Consider the following 25407-nt stretch of genomic DNA (forward strand, 5'->3'; position numbering starts at 1 on the left):
CTCTGTGTCCTTCCTAAGGTTATATCCTACTTTCAGTTCACACAGGACAGATTTACTTGATTTCTCTCACGAAAGAAAAAGAAGGATGGAGACATCCTGTGTATCTTAGATGTATGCAGCGTATTGGAGTTTTGCCTCCATAGGACCGTAGCATTCTGAAAGCAGTGTAACCTTTGTCATGTTATGGTTTTCAACGAAGAGGGTAAAGGGTGTTGTTTCAGAGACTTATCTCATTTGGCGGCATCCACAATGCTGTGCTACCAGGCAGTGAAGCAACTATCACTCCTTGGTGTCAAGGGCAGTATTGCGCTTGGATATCATTTATGGAGTTGCTGTATCAGTGGCTCAACCCTTCCAGTGCGCAAGACATTTTCCTCTCAGTTGCACAGCTTATTTTTCAGCCTAGCATTTTACTGATTAAAAAAACTGATGAAAAGAGAATAGAGGTTTTACTGTTTGTCTTTATAGCTTGGGCTATCATCTTCTGAATGGATAGATCATAGAATCATAGAATAGTAGGGTTGGAAGGGCCCTACAAGGCCATCGAGTCCAACCCCCTGCTCAGTGCAGGAATCCAAGTCAGAGCATCCCTGACAGATGGCTGTCCAGCCTCGTCTTGAAGGCCTCCAGTGTGGGAGAGCCCACCACCTCCCCAGGGAATTGGCTCCATTGTCGTATTGCTCTAACAGTCAGGAAGTTTTTCCTGATGTTCAGCCGGAATCTGGCTTCCTGTAACTCGAGCCCATGATTCCGTGTCCTGTACTCTGGGATGATCGAGAAGAGATCCTGGCCTTCCTCTCTGTGACAACCTTTCAAGTCCTTGAAGAGCACTATCATATCTCCCCTCAGTCTTCTCTTCTCAAGGCTAAACATGCCCGGTTCTTTCAGTCTCTCTTCATAGAGAGACTCTTAAAGAAGCCCTCCTTGGATCCTCAAGTTCTGAACAACTTTCGCCCAGTCTCAAATCTGCCATTTTTGGGCAAGGTGATTGAGCGGGTGGTGGCGGTGCAGTTGAAGGCACACTTGGAAGAAACTGATTATCTAGACCCATTTCAGTCGGGCTTCAGGCCTGGGCATGGGACAGAAACGGCCTTGGTGGATGATATGAGGAGGGCTCTGGATAGGGGTGAATGCTCCTTCCTTGTTCTCCTCGACCTCTCAGCAGCTTTTGATACCGTTGACCACGGTATCCTCCTGGACCGCCTGGAGGGGTTGGGCATTGGAAACACTGTATTGCGGTGGTTCCAGTCCTTCCTCTCTGGCAGGTTCCAGAGGGTAGCACTGGGAGAGGAGGTTTCGGACCCGTGGCCACTTACTTGTGGGGTGCCACAGGGTTCCATCCTCTCCCCGATGCTATTTAACATCTATGTGAAGCCACTGGGGGCTATCATCAGGAGGTTTGGGGTGCAGTGTCATCAATATGCGGATGACACTCAGCTCTACCTCTCATTCAAATCTTCACCAAGGTTGGCCGTAGAATCCCTGTCCAAATGTCTGGAGACGGTGAGTGGCTGGATGGGGAGGAATAAGCTGAAGCTCAACCCTGACAAGACCGAGGTACTTTTGGTGGGAGACAAGAGGAGGCTGGGGGATGTTGACCTGGTGTTGAATGGGGTACAGCTACCCTTGAAAGACCAGGTCCGCAGCCTGGGGGTCATTTTGGACTCCCAGCTGTCCATGGAGGCTCAGGTGTCAGCTGTGAGCCGGACAGCGCTGTATCAACTCCATCTGATACGGCGGCTGCGCCCCTACCTTCCCGACCATCTGCTCCCATCGGTAGTACATGCCCTGGTCTCCTCTCGTTTAGACTACTGTAATGCGCTCTACGTGGGGTTACCCTTGAAGACGGTTCAGAAACTGCAGCTGGTACAGAACGCAGCGGCTCGCCTGATTAAAGGCAGCCGCCGGCGAGATCACATCACTCCAGTGCTGAAGGAGTTGCACTGGTTACCAGTTGTTTTCCGGGCCAAATTCAAGGTGTTGGTTTTGACCTTTAAAACCCTATATGGTTCCGGCCCAGCCTATCTTAAGGAGCGCCTCCAGCAACACCAGACAGGCCGCTTAACAAGATCAGCCTCGGATGGCCTTCTCTCTGTCCCATCAGCCAGGACAGCTAGACTGGTGGGGACGAGGGAGAGGGCCTTCTCTGTGGTGGTCCCCACTCTGTGGAACTCCCTCCCTAGGGAACTCCGTCATGCCCCCTCTTTAATGAGCTTCCGTCGTGCATTAAAAACGTGGTTGTTCAGGCAGGCATTTGGGGTGGGTTAGGGTATTTTTTTTAAAAAAAAAATTTATGGTAAAATTTTATTGTTTTAAATTGTTTATGGTGGGTTGTACATCGCCCAGAGTGGCTGGGTGACCAGTCAGATGGGCGATTAATAAATTTAATAAATAAATAAATAAATAAATAGGGCTTTGTTTCCAGTCCCCTGATCATCTTTGTTGCCCTCCTCTGAACCCTCTCCAGTTTGTCTGCATCCTTCTTAAAGTGTGGTGCCCAGAACTGGACACAGTGCTCCAGATGAGGCCTAACCAGTGCTGAGTAGAGGGTTAGTACTTCCCGGGATTTGGAAGCTATGCTTCTATTAATGCAGCACAAAAGAGCATTTGCCTTTTTTGCAGCCACATCACATTGTTGGCTCATATTCAGTTTGTGATCTATAACAATTCCAAGATCCTTCTCGCTTTTTGTTCTTGTTGTTCGGGTCTTTTGCACTTACCTCCTGATGCCTGAGGCAAACTTTTTAATCCTTATGCAGTTCAGCTTCTATAAATTGACCAAGGGCAGAATGTGTTCTGCTCCACTTGGCAAATCTTCCTTGTTGCACATTATGCATGATGCTTCTATTGAGGTCAGGAGGAAATTTGTGTAGAGAAAAAGTGCAGAGTATGCGGCACTTTTGTGCAGAGTATGCGGTTGGATCCAGCATCATGCATCCCAAAGGAGCTATTAATGTACAGTGTAGCAGCAGGGGAGTGAGAATTGTTGTTTTAGCGGTGCAATCCATCAGCCATTTAGCATGGTTGATTTGCATCCAGTGACATCAAAGTCCATGTGGCTAAAACTACTGAAATGAAAGAATATTAGCTTTAAATGTTTTGTGTAAAGAAGCCTTAGGCTGTCTTGATCCTACAGTCCCAAACTACATACGATGAAAGATGCAGTGTGGCATCACCCCTGATTTTCTGCCTAATGTGTCTTTTGAGTCTAAGGAAGCTAGAGGGTAAACCTGTAAGGTTGCAGGTACAGGTAGTTCTTGGAGTGGCAATGCCAGTAAGGCCTTTAGGCTGCAATCCTGTGCACTGAGTTAAATGGAACTTGCTCCAAAGTGAGTGTATAAAGGGTTGCCACCTTAGTGATTTAGTTTCCCTGCAGCTTTGCTTCTAGAGGTGAGTGAAGGCAAGACACTGGAAAATTTGGTACTCTAGATGTGAACGCCTGGGGAGAAAAAGGAAAAAATTCAGGAGGAAAACAGGTTTTTTTCCCCCCAAGAGACATTAAGTAGCTTTGGATTATGAAATATTTTCTTTTAGAATTAGCGTAAAGCCTGTGTCACCACGGGTGCTAGTAGTCTGAGAATGATTGGATGCAAATAGGTTTGGCCGCTTTCCTTGTGCCTGGAACAACTTTCAGGGGGCATGCCTTCTTCCCCTCCCTCATCCTCTCTCAACTTTCCAAGTGTGTCCCACATCAGCTTCCCTTCAATGAGCACCCTTGTAATATGACCACTTCCCACTACGTTAAAAAGCCCCCCGCCATCATAGCAAACAGGGTCTTCCAACCCACCTCCCTCCCTCTCATTCAGAAGATCCATTCAGAAGATGATAGCCCAAGCTGTAAAGACAAACAGTAAAACTTCTATTCTCTTGTCATCAGTTTTTTTAATCAGTAAAATGCTAGGCTGAAAAATAAGCTGTGCAACTGAGAGGAAAATACCTTGTGCACTGGAAGGGTTGAGCGACTTAGCCTCCCTCCTTCCAATAAGAACCGCCTCCCATTACATGGAAGCATAGGCAGACACACCCCTCCTCTGCTGCAGGGAAAGGGGGTGTTCCACGCCCCCACCCGAGAAGCCCACCTTCACCTGGGCCTGAAAAACAAAAGGTGAGACACCGGGGGGGGGGGGGGGAGAAGAAAAGACTGCCTCCTCTCTCACTTGCCCTGAGCCAGAGCCATCGTGTGTGGCACATTTATATATGTATTTATTTAATACATTTATATCCCACCTTTTTTCCTCCAAGGAACTCAAGGCGGCATACATAATCCTCCTCCTCCTCCATTTTATCCTCACAACAACAACCCTGTGAGGTAGGTTGTGCCGAGAGTCTGTGACTGGCCCAAAGTCACCCAGTGAGATTCCCTGGCTGAGTGAGGACTAGAACCCGGATCTCCCGGCTCCCAGTCCAGCACTCTCGCCACTACGCCACACTGGCATTGCCCCACCCATTCCCCCCTTCTCTCTCTCTCTCTCTCTCTCACACACACACACACACACACACACACACACAAAGCCCACATCTGTGCTGGGCATCATGGGAGGAGCAACAGTAGCCCCCCCCTCGTTCTCCGATTCATCCCATTCCAGGAGGAGCGTGGCCGTTGCCCCTAGCCTCCCTCTGAAGCATAACAAATAAAACCAAACTGAAACAAAAAAAGAAAGCGGGAGAATGCAGCTCATGGCAGTCGAACACACGTGATGTCAGATCAGGCGCTGTTTGACGCGGAGCAAATAAACATACTGTTTTGCTATTAAAGCCCAAGCTTTGAACTCCTGTCAAAGTTTCAAATTTTTTGCACGTCTACAATGCTCAAACATCAGTTTTTTAAAAATGAGCAAAATCAGTCCGGTAGATCTCTAGTAATAAGCATTACACTACCATATTCTTATACAGAGATGAATAAAATATTTAAGATATATGTTTATATACTTATAAAAAGGTAAAGGTGTCCCCAGCCAGTCGTGTCCGACTCTAGGGTGAAGTTCGAAACTTCTAACTAAGTTTCTAAGTTAGAAACTTAGGGTTTCTAAGCCGAAGAGCCAGCGCTGTCCGAAGACGCTTCCGTGGCCATGTGGCCGGCATGACTGAACACCGAGGTGCACGGAACGCTGTTACCTTTCCCACCGAGGCGGTGCCTATTTATCTACTTGCAATTTCTTGCTTTCGAACTGCTAGGTTGGCAGGAGCTGGGACTGAAGACGGGAGCTCACTCCGTCACGCGGCACTCGGGTCTCGAACTGCTGACCTGCCGACCTTCCAGTCTGTAGTTCAGCGTCTTAACCACTAAGCCACCGTGGCCATATATATATATATATATATATATATACACACACACACACACACACACACACACATACACTTATATACTTATACCCAGCCTTTACTCCCCACAAATGATTTCTAAAATCTATGTAATTAAAAGACTTTTATAGAAAGCCTAGAGATATAAAATTGCTGGAACGAATAAAGCTATGGCAGAATTTTTTTAAAAATCTTCCCTGTAAGATTCCCAGCATTGCTATTTCTTCCATTCTTTATTAAAATTATTGATCTAATGTAGCTTTTAATGTTAGACATTTAGGGATGTTCCAAGTCATGCTCAGTTTCCCAACATGTGAGCAGAGTCACCATATGGAAGAAAATGTATATTCTCAGTAGTTTGGGTTTTGTTCTGTAGAGTCCTGTGTTTCTGGGCTTGTGCTGGTTAGATGCTGTAACAATCAATTAACGTAGCTCTAATTTAAAATCCGCATATGAAAGCAACACTGTAGATTATTCCGCTACTCTCACCAGATGCGACATGTGGGTTATCCCACCTATGTTCCTTTAAAAAAAAAATTAACTGAGGCTTGGGTCTATGGAACTTACTTAAGGGAAGCTGATGTGGGACACACTTGGAAAGTTGAGAGAGGATGAGGGAGGGGAAGAAGGCATGCCCCCTGAAAGTTGTTCCAGGTGCAAGGGAAGCGGCCAAACCTATTTGCATCCAATCATTCTCAGACTACTAGCACCCGTGGTGACACAGGCTTTACACTAATTCTAAAAGAAAATATTTCATAATCCAAAGCTGCTTAATGTCTCTTGGAAAAAAAAAAACGTTTTCCTCCTGAATTTTTTCCTTTTTCTCCCCAGGCGTTCACATCTAGAGTACCAAATTTTCCAATGTCTTGCCTTCACTCACCTCTAGAAGCAAAGCTGCAGGGAAACGAAATCACTAAGGTGGCAACCCTTTATACACTCACTTGGAGCAAGTTCCATTTAACTCAGTGCATAGGATTGCAGCCTAAAGGATTTTCCCAGTTTTTCCCAGTTACACCTCACAGCTAGGTAATGCTGCCTCAGCTATAAAACCTTTAACTGCTGCCACTTGAATAAACCTTCTCTACCTAAAAGAAACTCAGCAGCCTGGTTCCTATGGCATAGGCATGGGAATGACACCAACACTAGAGACAACCATTAGAAATGAACAAAAATTGAGATGTTTATTAACACATTATTTACCAACACAAATAAAATGTCACTCTTCAAATAACAGGTTGTGATTGCTTAAAGGTTCTTAAATTAAATATGGTTGATTACTATTCCTAGTAGGTAAGAGAGCCTTTCCCAGCTAAATAAAATCTCAATAGCTTTTTGTTCAGAACAGATTTTCCTAAACACCACCGTCCACCGTACAAAAAGGAACAGGTAGGAATATCCCTAAACTTTCCTACAAACAAGAATAAATGCTGTATACCAGTCTTCCTCTGGTTCCAGTTCTTCCTGCTTCTTCTGGCTTCTAGGATGATTCAGGTGTTCCAGGGACTACTTGTTCAAGTTCTATCTTGTCAGATATAAAATAGGAACCTAAAATATATTATGTATAACTTACTTTGCTTATAAAATTATCATGTTTGGTATAATAAATTTTAAAGTATAGTTCATTCAGACGATCATTACAAATTTACTAACTGAATTTACTTTTTAGAGTTTTTAAATTTAATAATAATTTTATAAGAAAACCATGTTATACATAATACAGCCATGCTACCTGGGGCTAATGGGAGCTGAGGTCCAAAACATTGGAGGGCTCCAGGTTGGGGAAGGCTGTCCTAAAGCAACAAAATGACTTTAGATCTGTACAGTGCTAAAGAAAAAGAAAATAAGTTTTGCATATTTTTCCATTTCCCCCCAAATTTTCATTCCACCCCCCCAAAAAAAACCCAGGAAAAAAACAGGGTTTTTCCTATGCCTTCAAAATTTCCAGAAATTTTACATCTCTACTCTAAACTATCAGCTGGTTCACTAGTGTATATGTACATTGCTTGTTTTCTCATCATTTGGTTACCCAACATGTGATGAATCACACCAAAATGTGCTGAAAACTGAAAACTGATTCCATTGCCCTCTCTGCATAATATCTTTATACCTTATATGTTACCAGAGCCATCCTGAATGTATCTGAGGTTAGCAGACCATGACTTTTTGTGGAACACTAGATTTTTAGGGCCCAGATATTTAAATATGTTGTCTCTTGCACCCCTCTTTTTTTAGGAATTGTTGAGCTGATTCACACATGCATGTATCATGAAGTAACCACAGAAAGAATTTCCATATCATTTCAAATAATATTAAATGCACTGTGTTTTGATCAAATCAGTTCACAAATTCAGACCATGTAATCTGTAGGCATATCTTCCATTCTATGGAAGATTGTTTAACATCTCTTTCAGGAGTGGGAAACTGGGTTGGCCCCGAGGGCCAGATTGCCTCCTCAAACACCTCCTTCCTGCACCCTGAACCCCACACCTGATGTCAACTGCCCCCCTTCCCTCTTTGTGGACACAGAGAGGAACGGAACAATCACTCCATGCCTCTCCCTGCATGGAGAAAGGGTCTTGGCCCCTGGAGTGTGCAACCAGCTTTGCTCCTCCCTCACCTTTCCCATCAGGGAAGGCAAGGGAAGAGCAAAGGAGACCTCAGACAGCTCCTCAAGGGTGTCCCCATGAGCGATTTACTCCAAGTGGCTGCATTTGGAGGTCGTTAGGGATACACGACCAAGTGGCCATCCAGCAGCCACCCTGCAGCTTATCAGGGCAAAACCAGATTTCCTGAGACTGCTTAAAGTCCAGTTCTTTTCCTCGAGTCGGGTTCTCCCTGTATAGTTGCTGTGTGCCCCAGCCCCTGCATTGACCTCGGGTATACCAACCCTGCCCAGGGGTGCGCCTTTCACCCTGGCCCCAGTCAAGGGGTGTTTCCTGTGTGTTTCCTGTCCTTGCACAAACCAATTAGTGTCTACTCAGAAGTAACTCCCATTGTGCTCAATGAGGCTTGTCCCCTGAATGTGCACATCAGAATTTACAGAGATCCCCCTCACCTGAAATGGCACAGTTTAAAGCACATTCCCTAAATGCTCTACAGCGTGATATCAAGGCTCCGATTCTTCACTGTTTAGTTTATTACCTTAGGAAGTAACTACTCCACACCTTTGTTATAGAGATCCTCCACAGCATCGGGTTAGAAAGGGGGCTGGTTTCCCATCCCTGTGTCATTGTGTCTCCCCTTCCCGGTCTTTCTCAGCACAAGCATATGTGTGTCTACTCGGAAGTAACTCCCATTGTGCTCAATGAGGCCTGCTCCTGAAATGCAGGTGCATCTGGACTTTCAAGGGAAAGGAAAGGGGGAGGGAGATGGGGGAAACCTCTCTCGTTGGTTGAGCAGCCCCTGCCAGTCAGGTGACGTTCGCTCCCACCTCCACGAGGAAGTATGTTCTGCAAAGCGATTTTCACTGGTGCAGAGAACCTGCTCCTGGAGCCCTGCACGGACCAAAGTGCAGCAAAGCTGATTCCTTTTTAAAAATCCAGTACTCCTCCATTCGCTTCTCCTTCTGTTGTCATGGAAACACCGCCCTGAGCGGGCTTTGCTTCCCCATCCTCTTTCCCATCTGGGTAGAGTGAGGGAGGAGCAAAGCCGATTGAGCCATAGCCTCAAGGAGCACTCAGGGCAGCAGCACAGTCCCTCTCCCACCCCTCTCCTCTCCCTTCGCACAGGAGGCGGGGCTTCAGGGATGGGGAGGGGCCCCTCCTGAGGCCTCCGCAGACGAGATATTCCCCATCCCTGATCTCTATGAAACTGCTGGGAGCTAACTGCTGGGTAGCCCAAATCCAGGGATTTGGGGCACAGTGTCACTCAGCTCTGCCGCTGTGTTCCATCTGAATCAGGAGAGGCTGTGCAAGTGCTGGAAAGATGCTTGGAGGCAGTGAGGGGCTGGATCAGGTCCAGTGAACTGAAGCTCCATCCTGACAAGACGGAGGTGCTATTTGGTATGCAGTTCTCGGGTCTAGGAATTAGGCAGGCTGCCTGTTCTGGGTGGGATGCACTCCCCCTGCAGGGGCAGTTGTGTAGTCTGGGAGTCCTCCTCAAAAAGGCAGGATATAAATGTAATTAATTATTAATTGATCCAGACTGTCAGTAGAGGCACACGTGGCCGCAGTGGTGAGGAGTGCTTATGTCCATCTCCAGCTGTAGTGGCAGCAACAGCCTTTCCAGGGCTGGAATACCTGGCCTCAGTGATCTGTGCTCTAAGAACTTTATGATGGGATGACTGCAATGCCTTCCATGTGGGCTATTGTTGAAAAAGGTCCAGAAACTGCAGCTGGTGCAAAATGTGAGTGCCAGAGTGTGAGTGGGGCACGTAGGTGGGATCACATGATACCATGCCTAAAAGCACTGCACTGGCTGCCTTGCCCAAATCAAGGTTGTGGTCCCTGTGCACAAAGCCCTAAATGACTTGGGACCCGAGCCCTTAAAAGAGTGCCTCCCCCAGTACCGACTGACATGTGCCTCAAGACTGGCCGAGTCCCTGCTCGTGATGTCACCAGTGGCCATGGCCCAGGGTGTGGCAACTCAAGCTGTGGAACCCCCTAGCTAGGGGAGCACAGTTGGTTCCCATGTTGTTGTGTTTTAAGCAACAATTAAAAACATGTTTGTTCACCTGAGCTTTGGTGATATAATCTGGCCTTGGGCCGTTGCAGCTTGAGACTGTGTGTGTTGTGTTATGTTGCTGTTTTTAGTTACATGATTTGAGGTTTTAACTGGTATGTAGGATGATGTCATTTGTATTGTGCTGTGTGCCTCCCTGGGCTCTCTTGGCAAAAGGGCAGTATATAAATAAAATAAGTAAATAAAATATGTGAACCAGTCCTGAGGAATAGGAGTACAGGCAATACTAAATGGGACCCAAGATAGCCATAATTGGGACAATATGGGCTGATTTCAACCTCTTGTTCCTACCAAACGAAGAAGCAGGGCACAGCAGAACGTGCCCATGTCAGGAAGACAAGATGCTGACCAAAGATCTTCCAAGCTCATTCACACAGCATGTTGCCCAAATGACCGTCAGTCATGTGACTACTTCACCCCATACCCAGAGACAGGCCACTTAAGAATATAAGAAATACTTTATGGAATCAGAGTAAATGCTACATAGTCGGTACTGACTTGAGTATTTTAACAAAGGAAGAAATGGCTGCTGGAAATACTCTCCCTTATGTAGTTTGGAGGACAATGAATAGGATGAGGGTGCGGGTACCAAGGTATAAGACGAATTTATTTAAGTGGGGGTTGCTGGTTGACGACAATACATTATGTGAATGTGGAGAAACCCAAGACCCAGCGCATCTGACGGTGTGTCAATTACTGCCGGAGTCTTGTACTGTTGACGATCTACCGCAAGTTAATGACAAAGCTGTGGCGGGGGCTACATTTTGGCAGAGCAAAGTTTGATCTGGACATGAAACAAACAAACAAAGAAATCCTTCTCCCGACTGCCCTGGATCCTCATGTTCATTTTGTGGTGGAAAGTGGAGGGCTTTCATGGGGCGTGCAGGGCCCCCCAGGCCGCCCCTCCCCTGCAGTCCCTTGCCCCAGTGGGACTGCGTTCCAGGGGCAGCAAGGAGCCGCGCTTCTCGCCTGCCTGCTCAGTCCTGCCCGCTGGGCGCTGCGGCTCCCCAACCCGCCTCCTCTGCCTAGGTGCTGCCATTGCCACGCTCGCTTCCCCCTTCTCTCAGGCAGCCACTGCATGGCACGATGGGCACAATTTTCTTAGAATAAATTCTATTATATTTGAATCGTTTATTTAGAGAAGGACATCGCCAAAGATGGAAAGGAGCACTCGTACGTGGGAATGGCAGGCAGGATGGGAAGACCAGCAGGCCCTATCAGAAACCCTCCCCCTCTTTCCCTCTGTTTATACGACTGTGCATTACAGAGTAGTTCTGAAGGGAGGGTTGCATCGTCTTTATTTTGTTTAGTTTAGTTTTATCCCTTTTTGTTTCGCCAGTAGTTCGCCAAATTATTTCATTGTTTCAATAGTTTATTTATTTACACAAGTCCTACTTCACAGCCTCAAAATAAATGTATGTTCTTTAGGCAGTTAATAGAGTAGTAAGAAACAATAAAAGCAGACCAACAACGGGAGCAATATTGCTAATCATCATGGTAGAAAGCATACAAACCAACGCACCACTCAGACTCAGAACAGCGACAGTCAATCTGAACCGTATGAAAACCCAACAGCAGTTAAAGGTCTGGGAAAACAGAAGTGTTTTTGCCTGGCCTGCTAACTGGAAATAACGGGGGGGGGGGTCTGCATGTATATTCCTTATGTAAATATAGTTTCTTCATCCAAACAAATACTCTTTTTATTGTTGTTCTTATTATTTTGCTGCTGCCTATCAACTGTAATTTTAGCAATTTCCAGACAATTCATTATGCTTTGTTTATTATTATTATTATTATTTTATTAATAAATTAATAATTTATTAATAAATTAATAAATAATCTAATAAAATCCAAGCGGGTTAATGATTAACATTGCTGAAACTTTTTTGCAAAGTGCCATATTCTGAAATTTTCACTGAAAAAAAGTGATCACCTTCAAAAGATTACATGCTAAGTTTCTCTGTGTAAAAAATAATGCATTCAGTGATTTTAGCAAACCTGCTGGTTTAAGACCAAAGTTAAGGCTCTCTCATGTTGGCTCAAGCTCCACAAAGCCGGGAATTTGGAAGCTAGGGCTGATGCCTTAACTGACGTGCCCCATGATCAGTGATGATGTTCTGCAATGTCAGGAATTGTGCTTGCTTACAGCATGCCCGGGACCAGCAATTATGACCCACCAGGCCTCTGTTGTAGTTTGAAGCGTCTGAACAGTACTGTGTTGCAGTGCAACACATCTGGCAGGCACAAGGTTTGGGAAGGCTGGTTTAGCCCATTCTTCCAGCTACTGATGTAAGCAACAGACAGATGTGGGTCAGCTCACACAGACAGTCCCCTAGCAATACAGTAAGGCTCAGATGCTTTGTGAAGCAAGGCAGGATCAGGACAACGTGGGGCATCTTTGGCACTCCATCTTCACCATCTGCATTTGGGCCTGAACTTGCTATACCTGTGGCAGCTTTTATTAGATCAGTCTGACATTTTGTAGACCTCATTAGACAGATCATGGATGCCAAGTCTCAAGTTATTAGATCAACAGGTGTCCTTTTTATAAGCAATAGAATTTTGAGGCTAATAATTGCAGAAACGTTTTCCTCCGTGACTCGCTTTATTATTTACTTATTTACTTAATTTATTACATTTCTATACCACCCAACAGCCAAAGCTCCCTGTGCCCCTTTAATTGTAATCATTGCAGTACTCATTTGATTGAATGTCTTCGGCAAAAATTATTTCTGATTTTTCACAGAGTAAAAGCCAAAGTTCGCTTATACCAGCCTTCCTCAAACTAGTGCCCTCCAGATGCTTTAGACTACAATTCCCAGCATTCCTGATCATAGGCCATGCTGACTGAGGATGGTGGGAGTTGTAATCCAGCACATCCAGAGGACACCAGGTTGGGGGAGGCTGGCTTATGCAAACAGCTTTCTTACACATCCTCAAGCCACAGGAGGAAGCAAACATCAGATGTGACATTTCAGCAAGTTAGTAGGTAGGGGAGCAGTTTGAGAACTGGCCTGAGCAAGGTGAGCAACATGTGGTGCTCCAGATGCTGTTGGACTGCAATACCCGTCAGCCCTGACCAGTGTAGCCAGTGATGAGCATTGCAGTCCAACAACCTCTGGAGCGCCACGTGTTGCCTAGCCCTGGATTGCAGGCGTCTCTGTTTTGAGGATAATTTTGTATTGAAAAGTAGGCTGCAAAATAAACAATAATGGTTTAATTGTCATTCACTTTCTTTGAGGAACCCTGGGGAGTGCCATTCTGTGCAGTTTCTGTTATTTCTAACAGACAATTCTCAGCCACCCCTCCAAATTACAGCTCCCACAGGGGTGGAATTCAGGGTGGGCCTGGTCAGGCCGCCTGGCCTACCTAATTATTTTGAAATGTAAGCCCAGCCTACCTAGTTATTATCTTGGAGTCTCACACTTTTGAAACAAATATTAAGAAGCTTAAATTTCACTAGTGTACTCTGACTGTAAAATGGGTACATTTTTCTAGCCTGTCTTAGAAGACAGGCTAGAAAAAAGTAACCTTTTTATAGTGCTGAATTCCTTGATAATGTGTTACATATGTGCATGCAAGATGTGTTAGGATTTGATATGTAGTCTCTGGGTAAGAGTATATTCTTGGCTCTGAATATATTTCTAGTTCTTCTTTTGTGTTTGTAGCACATAATACTAGTTGGAATTACGGTAGGTAGATAGTGGTAGACTTTTATCATCTGTGGGGCCTACCTTCTTATTGAGTGAGAATTCCACCCATCAGTTCCAAGGCCGCTTTGGGGAAACCATGGGAGTTAAACTGGTATGAACCCAAGATATGCTTGTTCTGTAGATACACTGTTACTTCACACTCCTACCAAGAATGGCCACAGTATTTCAAAAGTGGCCATGCTATAGGTTTATATTTCATTATACATATATTAATCCAGTGCCTTCATTTGTAAGAGCAAGGCCACTAGATCTGTGTAGGGTATGGAATTATACAACTCCATAGCCTATATTTCCCACCATGAGATCACTAAACAAAAAACAAAACACTGTCCATTGAAACATGGCATGCTAATTTTCTGTGTGCAAGGAATTTTCTTGAACATTACCCATCTTAATGTGTATGAGAACTAGGCCTTAAAATATGACATCGCTCTATTTCTTACATCTTAATTGTTTTTAACTTTCCTTATGAGTGAGGTGGGCAAACATTTTACTACATCTTGGTCAAAATTTGATAGGAATAAACTAGGGATGTCAGAGGAATCTGGTTGAGGGGTGGAGGTCAATGGGCTTTCATCAGCTCAGTCCCCCAGACTCTGTTCCATCTTTTGCCAACTGGCCCAACTCAGTGCGCAACAAGTCAGACCAGCTGGCAGAATTTCTATAAAAAACATTTTGCATTTAAAAAAGCGCATTTTACAGCTACAAAATTTGCATTATTTTTGGTCATAATTTGTGCAAATCTCTTTGTGCAAATTACGGCCAAAACAAAAAAAAATGTATTAAAAGTCCCTGGAACTCGGGGAAACCATGTGGATCACCTTGCAAAAGCAAGCCATGTCAGGCATGCTGCAGAAGTCCGGTGAGGCCCAAAAGAGCCGATTTCCCAACAGTAGACATCCCTAGAAAAAACATGGACCAATAAAATGTCTTTAGAAGCCATATCTGGCCCGTGAGCCTCCAGCTAGGTTCCCTCCTCTAGACAGACATTTTTTATTATGCTTTTTTCATTTAACCATCTCCACGGAAAGAGCAAGAAAAGGCAGCAATGTCTAGGCCACTTGAGTCTTGTCATCACCTTCCTGTTCAAGACAAAGTGAAAGGTAGAAACATAATTCTCATGTACACTGAAGAAAAATGTGTACAGTAGCTGAAAAGATAGGATAGCAGACTCTCTCTGGAATCCATAATAACAATCCTTCCTTTCTGTACACATAAATAATGGATGGAAATCATACGATTGAAAGAGATCTTGCTCTTCTCCCCATTGGATTTCTGGCACAGTGCAAACATTTAATTGCAGCTGTTTCTCCATACCTTCAGTATTCCAGTAATATTAAATGAATTCACGCATAGATATATACTCCTGTAAGTGTATCTTCCACACAATTACTCTTTTTATTAAACATCTGATTTCTATTATTATACAGAAAGTTGCGTCTTATCTTCATACAAGAAGAGCCCTCTGGAGAAACCCTTCAGAGTACCTTCAGCTAACATGACCTCAAACTACCTCATACACCAATATTGGACAGCTGTTGGCCACAAGGCCCCGGCCTTTGTCTACGATTTGTATTTGAGGCTAACTGGAAGGAAGCCGAGGTGAGGGAAGGCTTCACTGCTATGTTATTATACTGGTAACCACTACAGGGAACAACTTCCTACATAGATGAGAAAAATGGGCACATGGTGTGTGTGGCCTTTCTTTCTTTGCATGCGCTGGTGTCCCATTGATTTCACTGGGACTTGAATAAATATGGTCTGGCTTGCAAGTAGTGGCTAGGACCCAAAGAGCTACTTTAGGTGTGCTCAAAGGCCATTGAGGGAGCAGAACGCTGGACTAGATAGGCCTTTGGTCTGATCTAGCATGGCTCTTCTTTAGTTCTGACAAGGGTTTCTGAAATTCATTCCAAGCGCAAGCAGCCTTTGATCCAGAGTAGCCAGTCTGGTCAGAGGGCTGCAAATTCTTACATGATTATGATGCAAATTCTTATATGGCTATGAACCACCCATGGTAATCCCCTCCATTTCAGATGTTTCCATCCTTTCTTTCAGGATGATGAAGATGCTAAAGCGCCTGGATAAGTCCATGGAATTCTTTGACTATTTTACCAGCCGTTCTTGGGAATGGACTTCAGACAATATGAACATGTTAATGAACCAGCTCAGTCCAAATGACAAGAAAGTAAGCATCCTACTAAACCAAAGGACAGATCCCATCTGTGTAACAATTCTCATCTGTGGCCTGGGTTGTTCCTTTCAGCCCTGAAAAAAAAAACACAAATGTCTAGTGGGGATGGCACCATATTCCATCACAAGCCAAACCTGAGCTCAGTCTTGGGTGGTGTGATTTCCCAAACAACAGATCTGCCAATAACATGCGAAACCTAGCACATTCTGTGAATGCCTCAAGCCATGCTGGCCTCTCTGTCTATTCTTGGAGGCTTCAGGAATTAGGGATGGCAGAGAATTCCGCCATGGATCTCAGTGAGGCCGAATGCCAGGGCATTCGCCCCCCCGAAATCTGTAGTGGAACGGCCTGCCCCCCCACCCCCCCGCGGATCCCCCCCAGGATGAGACTTACCTGGGGCGGATCTTCTGGGCGGCGGCAGCTTCAGTGGCGGTGGCTGCGGCAGCTGGTCTTCTGACCGGCTGCCACCGCCACCATTTGCAGTCTTGTTAAAAAAAAAAAAAAGACGTGATAGGCTACGTAAAGATTTACGTAGCCTATCATGGCTAGGTTTAAAAAAAAAAAAAAAGACATGATAGGCTACATAAATCTTTACGTAGCCTATCATAGCTGGCTGGATTTAAAAAAAAAACAACCAGTGTACGCAAATGGTGGCGGCGATGGCCGCCGCCATTTGCGTTCCTTATTTTTCGCCGTCTGAATCTACGTAAATATTTACGTAGACTATGATGGCGAAAATAAAGGGGAACACAAATAGCGTAGTGGGTGCTATTTGCGTCCCTTTTTGATTCGCCGTTTTAACCTACGTAAAGATTTACGTAGATTCAGACGGCGAAAAATAAGGAATGCAAATGGCGGCAGCCGTAGCCGCCGCCATTTGCATATGTGGGTTTTTTGTGTGTTTTTTTCCCAGAGCCCTCCGCAGCCGGAAATTCGGCTGCGGACGGCTCTGGGCTGGCTGGGCCTGGCCGGCTGCTCCGCAGAGCTGCTGCGGAGCACAACCAGCCATTGAGGATTCCGGGGGGAGGAACGGATCGCCTCCCCCCCGTCGAGGATTCCGGGGGGAGGGACAGAATGCCTCCCCCCCCATCAACATAATCCACGAAAGGTAAGTCACTTTTGTACATCCCTATCAGGAATGCGCTGTTACGGGGGGGGAGGGGGCTGCAGGGCAGGCTAGAAATTTAAACAATAAGGATAAGTGTGACATTTGCATCAGCAAATCAAACGTTTTATATCATACGAGTACAATAACTGTTGTGCTCGTCACAACCTGCCATTTGTGTTGGCTTTTCGGCCTGAACTAAGATGTCATGCCTGCATTCATTCATTCATTCATTCATTCATTTCATTTCTATACCGCCCAATAGCCGAAGCTCTCTGGGCAGTTCACAAAAATTAAAACCAAAGAACACACAATAAAACAATACAAAATATATAAAACATTAAAACCATAGTAAACAATACAACCAGAATAAATCCAGAGTAAAACCTAGCAGCAGTGCAGGGATTTAAAATACAGATTTAAAACAGCAAAACTAAAAGTCTAAAGATCTAAAATGCCTGGGAAAATAAAAAGGTCTTCACCTGGTGCCAGAAGGAATACAATGTAGGTGCCAGGTGAACCTCACTAGGGAGCTCATTCCAGAGCCGGGCCAGTGCCACAGCAGAAAAGGCCCTCCTCCTAGTAGCCACCCACCTCACTTCCTTTGGCAAGGGCTCACGAAAAAGGGCCACTGAGGATGATCTTAAGGTCCGGGCAGGCACATATGGGAGGAGGCGATCCTTCAGATAAGCCATTAAGAGTTTTGAATGTTAATGCCACCACTTTGAATCGGGCCAGGAAATGGACTGGCAGCCAATGCAGCTGGAAAAGTACTGGCATAATATGAGCTCATTGGCCAGTCCCTGTTAACAATCTTGCTGCCCTATTTTGGACCAGCTGAAGTTTCCGGACCGTTTTCAAAGGCAGCCCCACATACAACGCATTGCAGTAATCCAGACGAGAAGTTATCAGAGCATGGATCACTGTAGCTAGGCTCTCTCTGTCCAGATAAGGGCGTAGTTGGTATACCAGCCTAAGCTGATAAAAAGTCCTCCGTGCCACTGGGTTCACCTGTGCCTCAAGTGACAGTTCTGAATCCAAGAGCACCCTTGAACCATGAACCTGATCCTTTAGAGGGAGTGCAATACCCTCCGGAACAGGTTGAATATCACCTAGCCGGGCAGACAAACCACCCGCTAACAGCACCTCCATCTTGTCTGGATTGAGTTTCAGTTTATTGGCCCCCATCCAGTCCATTCCCATGCCCAGGCCCTGATTCAGAACAGCCACTGCCTCACCTGGGTTTGATGAGAAAGAGAGGTAGAGCTGGGTGTCATCCGCATATTGATGACACCTCAGCCCACACATCCGGATAACCTCCCCCAGCGGTTTCATGTAGATGTTAAACAGCATGGAGGATAAAACAGAGCCCTGTGGAACCCCATGGCTTGGCACTGCCATCTGCATGCTTGCAATACAAATTCCACGTAATGTTTATTGTTTATTACAATTGCAGACCAATACAAATTTTTGTGCAAAAGAAAGATGCAGCTAATTAATAATTAAATAATCCAATCAATTTTAAAATGAGGCCAACAATTTTTCCCTTGTTTGCATTGAAATAAGAAAGATCCTAGCAACCTCCCTAGTGACACAGGATGAATCATCCTTCAAACAGAACTTCACCATTTCTTCAGAAGGTCATCCTGGGAGAGTTCTTAAGAAGGGGAAAATCAGGTTCTCTGCAGTCATTATACAAGTTACAGTACAGGAGTACATGATCAACAGACTCTGTTGCGCCCATTCCACATGGACACAGACATTTGCTAAACGGGATCTTATTGAATTGTCCACTTAACAGTACAGAGGGCAACACATTGAAATGAGCGAGCATGAATGCTCTCCTGTATTTGGAAAGTCAATGGATTCAAATACGAAATGTTAATAATTTCATATTTTAGAGGATTAATTAGAGATCATGGGGAACAAGACTTGTCAGAGATCTCAGACACTGGAGATCTAAACGAATCTCTGCATAAGACAGAGTTGTGCCTTCTTTAAGTTATAATTGCCCAAAACTTGAGAGAAAAAGCCCAACTAAAAATGTTCTTCTCCATCTTCCTCATCCACTGACTAACAAAGGAGTCAGAAAGCAGTAAATGAATGTAACTAGCAGGAGCTGCAGAAAAATGCACATGTAGCCACCATTTCAAGGATTTATCCAAGCCTGGCATTCAACTGATTGAATACCCACTTCCAAGTAAATAGCTGCATTCCCAACACAAGAAAGCAAACCCAGAATCTTCCTAAGGAAACTAGATTGAACTTTTTCTGCCTTAGAGTTGCAGATTGAATCCAGAAATCTAAATTGGGATACCAAAGATAAGTTGGGCCAAAGACTTAGCTTTAAAAATTTGAATAGCAGAAGGTATGAAGCGACCACCTTGCATTAAAAACAAAACTTGAAATGGCCTGTTGTCTAAAGTTTGCTGACTTAGGGAGCAATCCTATGGCTGCTAGTCAGTGGCTAGATGGTCATAGGATATGTGGGTGTCCAGGAACCAACCTCGGAGCCTGCGCTCCTGAAGAACAGACCTTCTCCCCGTCCTGCACTGCCTTGCAGGCAGCTTGGAGTGGCCCCACGCTCGGAAGAGGAGCTCGGAGTGGTGAAAATGGGGCATTCCAGGACGGGGAAGGCAGAAATGCCGGTACAACACATCCTATGTGTCGTCTGGCAGCTGCCTCCCCCGCTCTGCCTTCCTGCAGCCAGACAGCCGAAATCGTCTGTCTAGCGGCAAATGCAGGGCAGCTGAAGCACGGAGGGGATCATTCCCTCCATGCTTCTCGTGCCCTGCATTGGATAGGCAGTCGCCTCTGAGTTTGGAGGCAGCCGCCTATCCCCATAGGATTGCGCCCTGAAAGAGTTAAAGAGCAGGAGTTGAAAATAACTGTTCTTCATCAAGATTGCCATAGCAGTAGTTCTGCAGCTAGGGCGTGTAACTACATCTACATTTAAAGCAGTGGAAATCAGACAAAGTCGTCGTGCTTTAGGCCTTCCTCTAGCTGTCAGTCAAGTTGCTGCCAAAGAAGTAGCAATATACTCATTACATGTTATCTGTTCACAAACCCAGGTCTCTTGTAACAGAAGAATATCAAATGATTGAATATAAACTACACATGTTTTATCCCCAGTTTTTCCCTTCCACCCATCCTTACGTTGTTAAGCGTAATGGGAAGTATACTTCCCATGATGTCCAAGTACCCTAAACATGCCACACATGCAGGACAGTTTACAAATACTCATTTGGCTCAGTGCTGTGGTCTCCGTCTCTTTTGGCTTCTAGTAAGTGGGGGAGGGGAGGGCACATCTTTCCTGGGAACAGCTGGATATAAGAAGATCCTGAGGCCCAATCATATTCCCAACAAAAGGACAAAAGTGTTTTGGAGACGGTAGGGGAACATTTCTAGTGACACCCTATGAGTTTGCGGAGTGCACAGTTGGCTTCTGCGCAGAAGTCGCATTTTCAGGGATTGATCCTGGAGAGGAAAGGAGCATTTGAACTGAATGGGGGCGGTAGGCTGTACTTTCAAGTCCAATTGATCTACAGCTCTTTGGCCTGTCTTCACTCTTTATTATGTGGCTTCTTTTAATAGAAAGTTCAATATCAGTTCAGGAACTGAAGGAGGTGCTCTGCCCTATCTGTGGCATGCCACTGATACTGTTCCTTACTCCTGTTTCCAGTTATTCTACTTCAATGTCCGTGAGCTGCACTGGTCAGAATACATAGACAATTACTGTGTAGGAACAAAGAAATATCTCCTGAATGAAGACATGTCTGGAGTTCCCGCAGCAAAGCAGCACATAAGAAAGTAAGGCGCACATCATCTTTTATATGTACTGTGTGTACTTTAGCAATCTGAGAACAGAACTCTTTCAGTGAGTAAAAATTCCATTTGAAATAACTAGAGAGACTTTTGCTTTATAGCAGGCTCCCCCAAAATGGTATGGTCCAGGTGTTTTAGATTATAATTTCCATCAGCCCCAGCCAGCAGGCCCGCTGACCATGGATGCTGGGGGCTGTGGTGCAAAATATCTGGGAAGCACCAGGTTGGGGAAGGCTGCATTATAGGAACACAGTGTGCATGCCTGTGCATGCATAGAGAACAAAACAAGCTCAAATACATGTTAACATGAGATACGAGTTTTTTGTAGTTCAGCTGTTTTCAAACTTCCTGCCTTCAGTGAACCATTTTTATGTCACCTTCTCTCCTAAGGATCCCCTATGTGTCTGCCAGGTTGTGCACCTGCAAATTGCAGGGAGGATTATAGTGCTGGGCAAGCTATCTTTCAGGAAAGAGCTTGTCTGCCATTACTGAACTTCTAATGCTAAATCCATGATAACCTTTTCAGGAACCACAGGCTTCCTTAGAATACAATTTGAAAATCACTGATTTAGCACAGGGGTTGTTAACCTGAGGTACAAGGATCACCAGTGGTTCCTGGTGCACTTTTATGTGCTTCCTGAGACTACAAGGAAAGAACATTTCTGAGGAGCTGGAATTTTCTGCCATACGGTAAAGAGCGTAAGAAGAGTTTAAACAGCAGCTTGCCTCCTCAGCAGTCCAAGCAGCTGCAAGAGGAACTTGAAAGAAATCTCCAGCTTTCCATGTGTGCATGTATAGCTTCATTGGACTACAACCACAGAAAGAAAAGCAACACTTGAGACTTCATTTGGAAGCCCTTCAGGTGTCCACCCACTTGATCACCATAAGGAAAGAAAATATGATGACCTGCAAAGAACAAGCAGATCAGAAGTGTGATTCTTGCTATAACAAATTTTCTCATCCATCCTATGCAGGATGTTTGGGTAGCCCAGTTAATCCAGCAGTAATATTTGATTGACTGATTCTTGCATAACAGGAGTGGTGTGACTGCTGGTCCACCCATATTCCATCTCACAGCACTCTAGAATTCAGCAGTCCATGGAAGGTGCAGGCTGATACTGGTATGCCTCTTTCCATGTCATCCAGCCCTCCCACGTAGTTTCCCAACATTACTGGCATGTTGTAGGGTGGAGCCACTGGGAAGCGGCAATCACACCAATCCTGTGTCATAAGAATCAAGCATAGAATCATAGAATAGTAGGGTTGGAAGGGGTCTACAAGACCATCAAATCCAACCCCCTGCTCAATGCAGGAATCCAAGTCAGAGCATCCCTGACAGATGGCTGTCCAGCCTCGTCTCGAATGCTTCCAGTGTGGGAGAGCCCCCCACCTCCCTAGGTAATTGGTTCCATTGTCGTATTGCTCTAACAGTCAGGAAGCTTCTCCTGATATACAGCCAGAATCTGGCGTCCTGTAACTTGATACCTTATTCCGTGTCCTGTACTCTGGGATGATTGAGAAGAGATGCTGGCCTTCCTCTCTGTGACAACCTTTCAAGTCCTTGAAGAGCGCTATCATATCTCCCCTCAGTCTTCTCTTCTCAAGGCTAAACATGCCCAGTTCTTTCAGTCTCTCCTCAAAAGGCTTTGTTTCCAGTCTCCTGATCATCTTCGTTGCCCTCCTCTGATCCCTCTCCAGTTTGTCTGCATCCATCTTAAAGTGAGGTGCCCAGAACTGGACACAGTACCTAACATGAGGCCTAACAGCACTGAGTAGAGGAGAATTAGTACTTCACATGATTTGGAAGCTGTACTTCTATTAATGCAGCCCAAAAGAGCATTGGCATTTTTTGCAGCCACATCACATTGTTATTTCATATTCAGCTTGTGATCTACCACAATTCCGAGATCCTTCTCGCTTGTAGTGTTGTTGAGCCAAGTATCCCCATCTTGTAACTGTGCATTTGGTTTCTTTTTCCTAGGTGCAGAACTTGGCATTTATCTCTATTAAATATCATTCTGTTGTTTTCAGCCCAGCCTGTCAAGATCACTTTGAATTTTGTTTCTGTCTTCCAGGTTATTAGCTATCCCACCCAATTTTGTATCATGTGCAGATCTGATAAGCAGCCTCCTCATCCAAGTCATTAATAAAAATGTTGAGCACTGGGCCCAGGACTGAGCCCTGTGGTACCCCACTCATTACTTCTCCCCAGTTTGAGAAGATCCTATTGATAAGCACTCTTTGAGTCCGATTCTGTAGCCAACTGTGGATCCACCTGAGAGTTGTTTCATCTAGCCCACTTTGAGCTAGTTTTCTCATCAGGATATCATGGGGCACTTTGTCGAAAGCTTTGCTGAAGTCAAGGTATATTATGTCCACAGCATTCCCACAGTCCACAAGGGAGGTGACCTGATCAAAAAATGAGATCAGATTTGTGTGGCAGGATTTGTTCTTGACAAATCCATGTTGGCTTCGAGTAATCACTGCATTGTTGTCAAGGTGCTTACAGATAGATCGCTTTATCATCTGCTCCAGAATTTTGCTAGGGATTGATGTCAGAGTGATGGGTCTGTAGTTCCCAGGTTCCTCCTTGTTACCCTTTTTGAAGATAGGGTCAACATTAGCCCTCCTCCAGTCATCCGGCACTTCACCCGTCCTCCATGATTTCTCAAAGAGAAAAGACAGCGGTTCTGAGAGTTCTTCTGCCAGTTCCTTGATTACTCTAGAGTGCAGTTCATCTGGCCCTGGAGATTTGAACTCATTTGAAGTAATTGGGTGTTCCTTGACCACATGCCTATCGATCTCAAGCTGAAATCCTGCCCCTTCAGCCTGTACTTTGCCTTTGCCAGGGGGTCATCGACCCTCTTTCAGGTGAAGACTGAGCCGAAGTAGGAATTGAGCACTCCTGCCTTTTCTTTGTCATCTGTTATTGTTTTGCCATTCTTATTTAATAGCTGAACCACCGTTTCTTTCCAAGCATAATGGCATGAAATGAGATGGGTTGCTGCCCATCTTCTGTCACTGGACAACGCTGTTTATCTATTTTATGCATTATCCATAATAGCTGTTTTCCACCAAACTGATGTTTCAGCTACACTTCTTTCTCTTCTTTTTTTCAGACTAAAGAATATTCAGTTTATACTCAAAACTACCCTTCTCGTGATCATCTGGCGCATATTCATTGCAAGGTCGGAAATGGCTCGGAACATATGGTACTTCGTGGTGAACCTCTGCTACAAGTTCCTTAACCACTTCAGAGCTTCCAGCACCCTCAGGCATTGAAAATATCTGTGTGGTTATTGACCACCATCTTATGGAAGGACCTCCATCTCCACCAAATAACAACTGATGGTGTTTCGGCTTGAAAGTAGCAGGGTGTCTCTTAATTGCTGAGGAATTCAACATACATCATTATAGGCTCATTACCTTTTCCCCCCTTTTTTCTTTTGGTTTGCTATGCTTTAATGAACTACCCTCTTCCCTCTCTAGGTCCATCAGTTTAAATACCAAAGCCTTAGCTGAAGATTTGGACACAGGTCATTTTGGAACATTTTACCCCCTGACGAAGGGCTGTGGCTCCCCAAAGCTGCCATCTTTCATTTTCAATATCATGAACTAATAATCTGTGCCCAGTCTTGTTTCTTCCTGTGCCCTAAATGAAGCATGAAAAGTGGCAAGGGACATCACACAACAAGGTATAACTGAGAGGGTAACTATAGGTATATTTTTCAGGACCTTTATAGTTGAATTGAGACCATTTGTGATGGGGGTGGGGCGGGTAAATATTTTGTATTTTTCATGTAGTTCAGGAGTCTGCCTCACTCAGAATAAAGATGAAAATGAGAAAATGAAATCTACCAAAAACTGATTTATGCGTTTAGTTTTTACTCTCCTTTCCATTTTGCCAAGGCTGGATCCTATCAAGCGCAAGTGGTACACACAGATTTAAGTACATTTTTAAAGTACGTGCGTGCACACAGGGCATGTCTCTGTCACAGACTTAAACTGATTTTATAGCTGTTTTGTCTTCCCAGGGAGCCCTGGAAACTATATTCTGTTAAGAGACCCCCTCAAGAACTACAAGTCCCCATGGCTCTTAGAATGCTCAACATACAATTGCCAGGATTCTTTGGTAGAGGCCATGACAGTTAAACTGGTATGAACATGATTTATTGGTAGTATAATTGTGCCCATGTACACACAGGTCACTTTACTATGAAATTAAGGGGCCTTTCCTGTCATATAAACTGATTATTAAGACAACTATCTGCAGCCATTCTTCAGGTGCAGAAATATTTCATTTTCCAGAACTCAAACGACAATGTATTGCCCCTAAAAAAAACTTTCCCTAGCTTGCAGGGCCATTGTAATTTGGACAGCTGTTTAGAAAGCAATTGCATAAATATCATAGGCAATGAATAGTGCCTGTGGCATCACTGATTGTAAGGGGGTGGATCTCCTCTTCTATTTCTGCTCTATGTTGCAACCTTTACATCTGCACTCAAGCTGCAAGGAGAAGCATTGCACAGGAGCGGCAATAGACTAACCTCAGATCTGAGTCTAGAGAAGCCCCTTGTTGGGCCAAGATCAGA

The 25407-nt window shown here is 44.9% G+C and overlaps 1 protein-coding gene across 2 annotated transcripts in view; it reads left to right on the forward strand.

The window, feature by feature from the left end:
- The window catches only part of FAR2 (fatty acyl-CoA reductase 2), a 113496-nt gene extending 88814 nt beyond the window's left edge, over positions 1 to 24682 (forward strand). Inside the window, exons 9-12 of one of the 2 annotated variants that reach the window (XM_084811389.1) lie at positions 15125 to 15296; positions 15750 to 15879; positions 20673 to 20800; positions 23935 to 24674. In XM_084811389.1, the coding sequence (XP_084667515.1) occupies positions 15125 to 15296; positions 15750 to 15879; positions 20673 to 20800; positions 23935 to 24097 (593 nt within the window). In that variant the 3' untranslated portion in view covers positions 24098 to 24674. Of the gene's footprint in view, positions 1 to 15124; positions 15297 to 15749; positions 15880 to 20672; positions 20801 to 23934 lie in introns of both variants that reach the window. The other variant, XM_084811388.1, reaches the window with a different exon arrangement.
- The last annotated feature ends 725 nt before the right edge of the window (positions 24683 to 25407 follow it).

Source organism: Heloderma suspectum, chromosome 7 (assembly GCF_057233095.1).
Source record: "Heloderma suspectum isolate Gila_16-S chromosome 7, 16-S_ref, whole genome shotgun sequence".
NCBI classification, from domain to species: Eukaryota; Metazoa; Chordata; class Lepidosauria; order Squamata; family Helodermatidae; genus Heloderma; species Heloderma suspectum.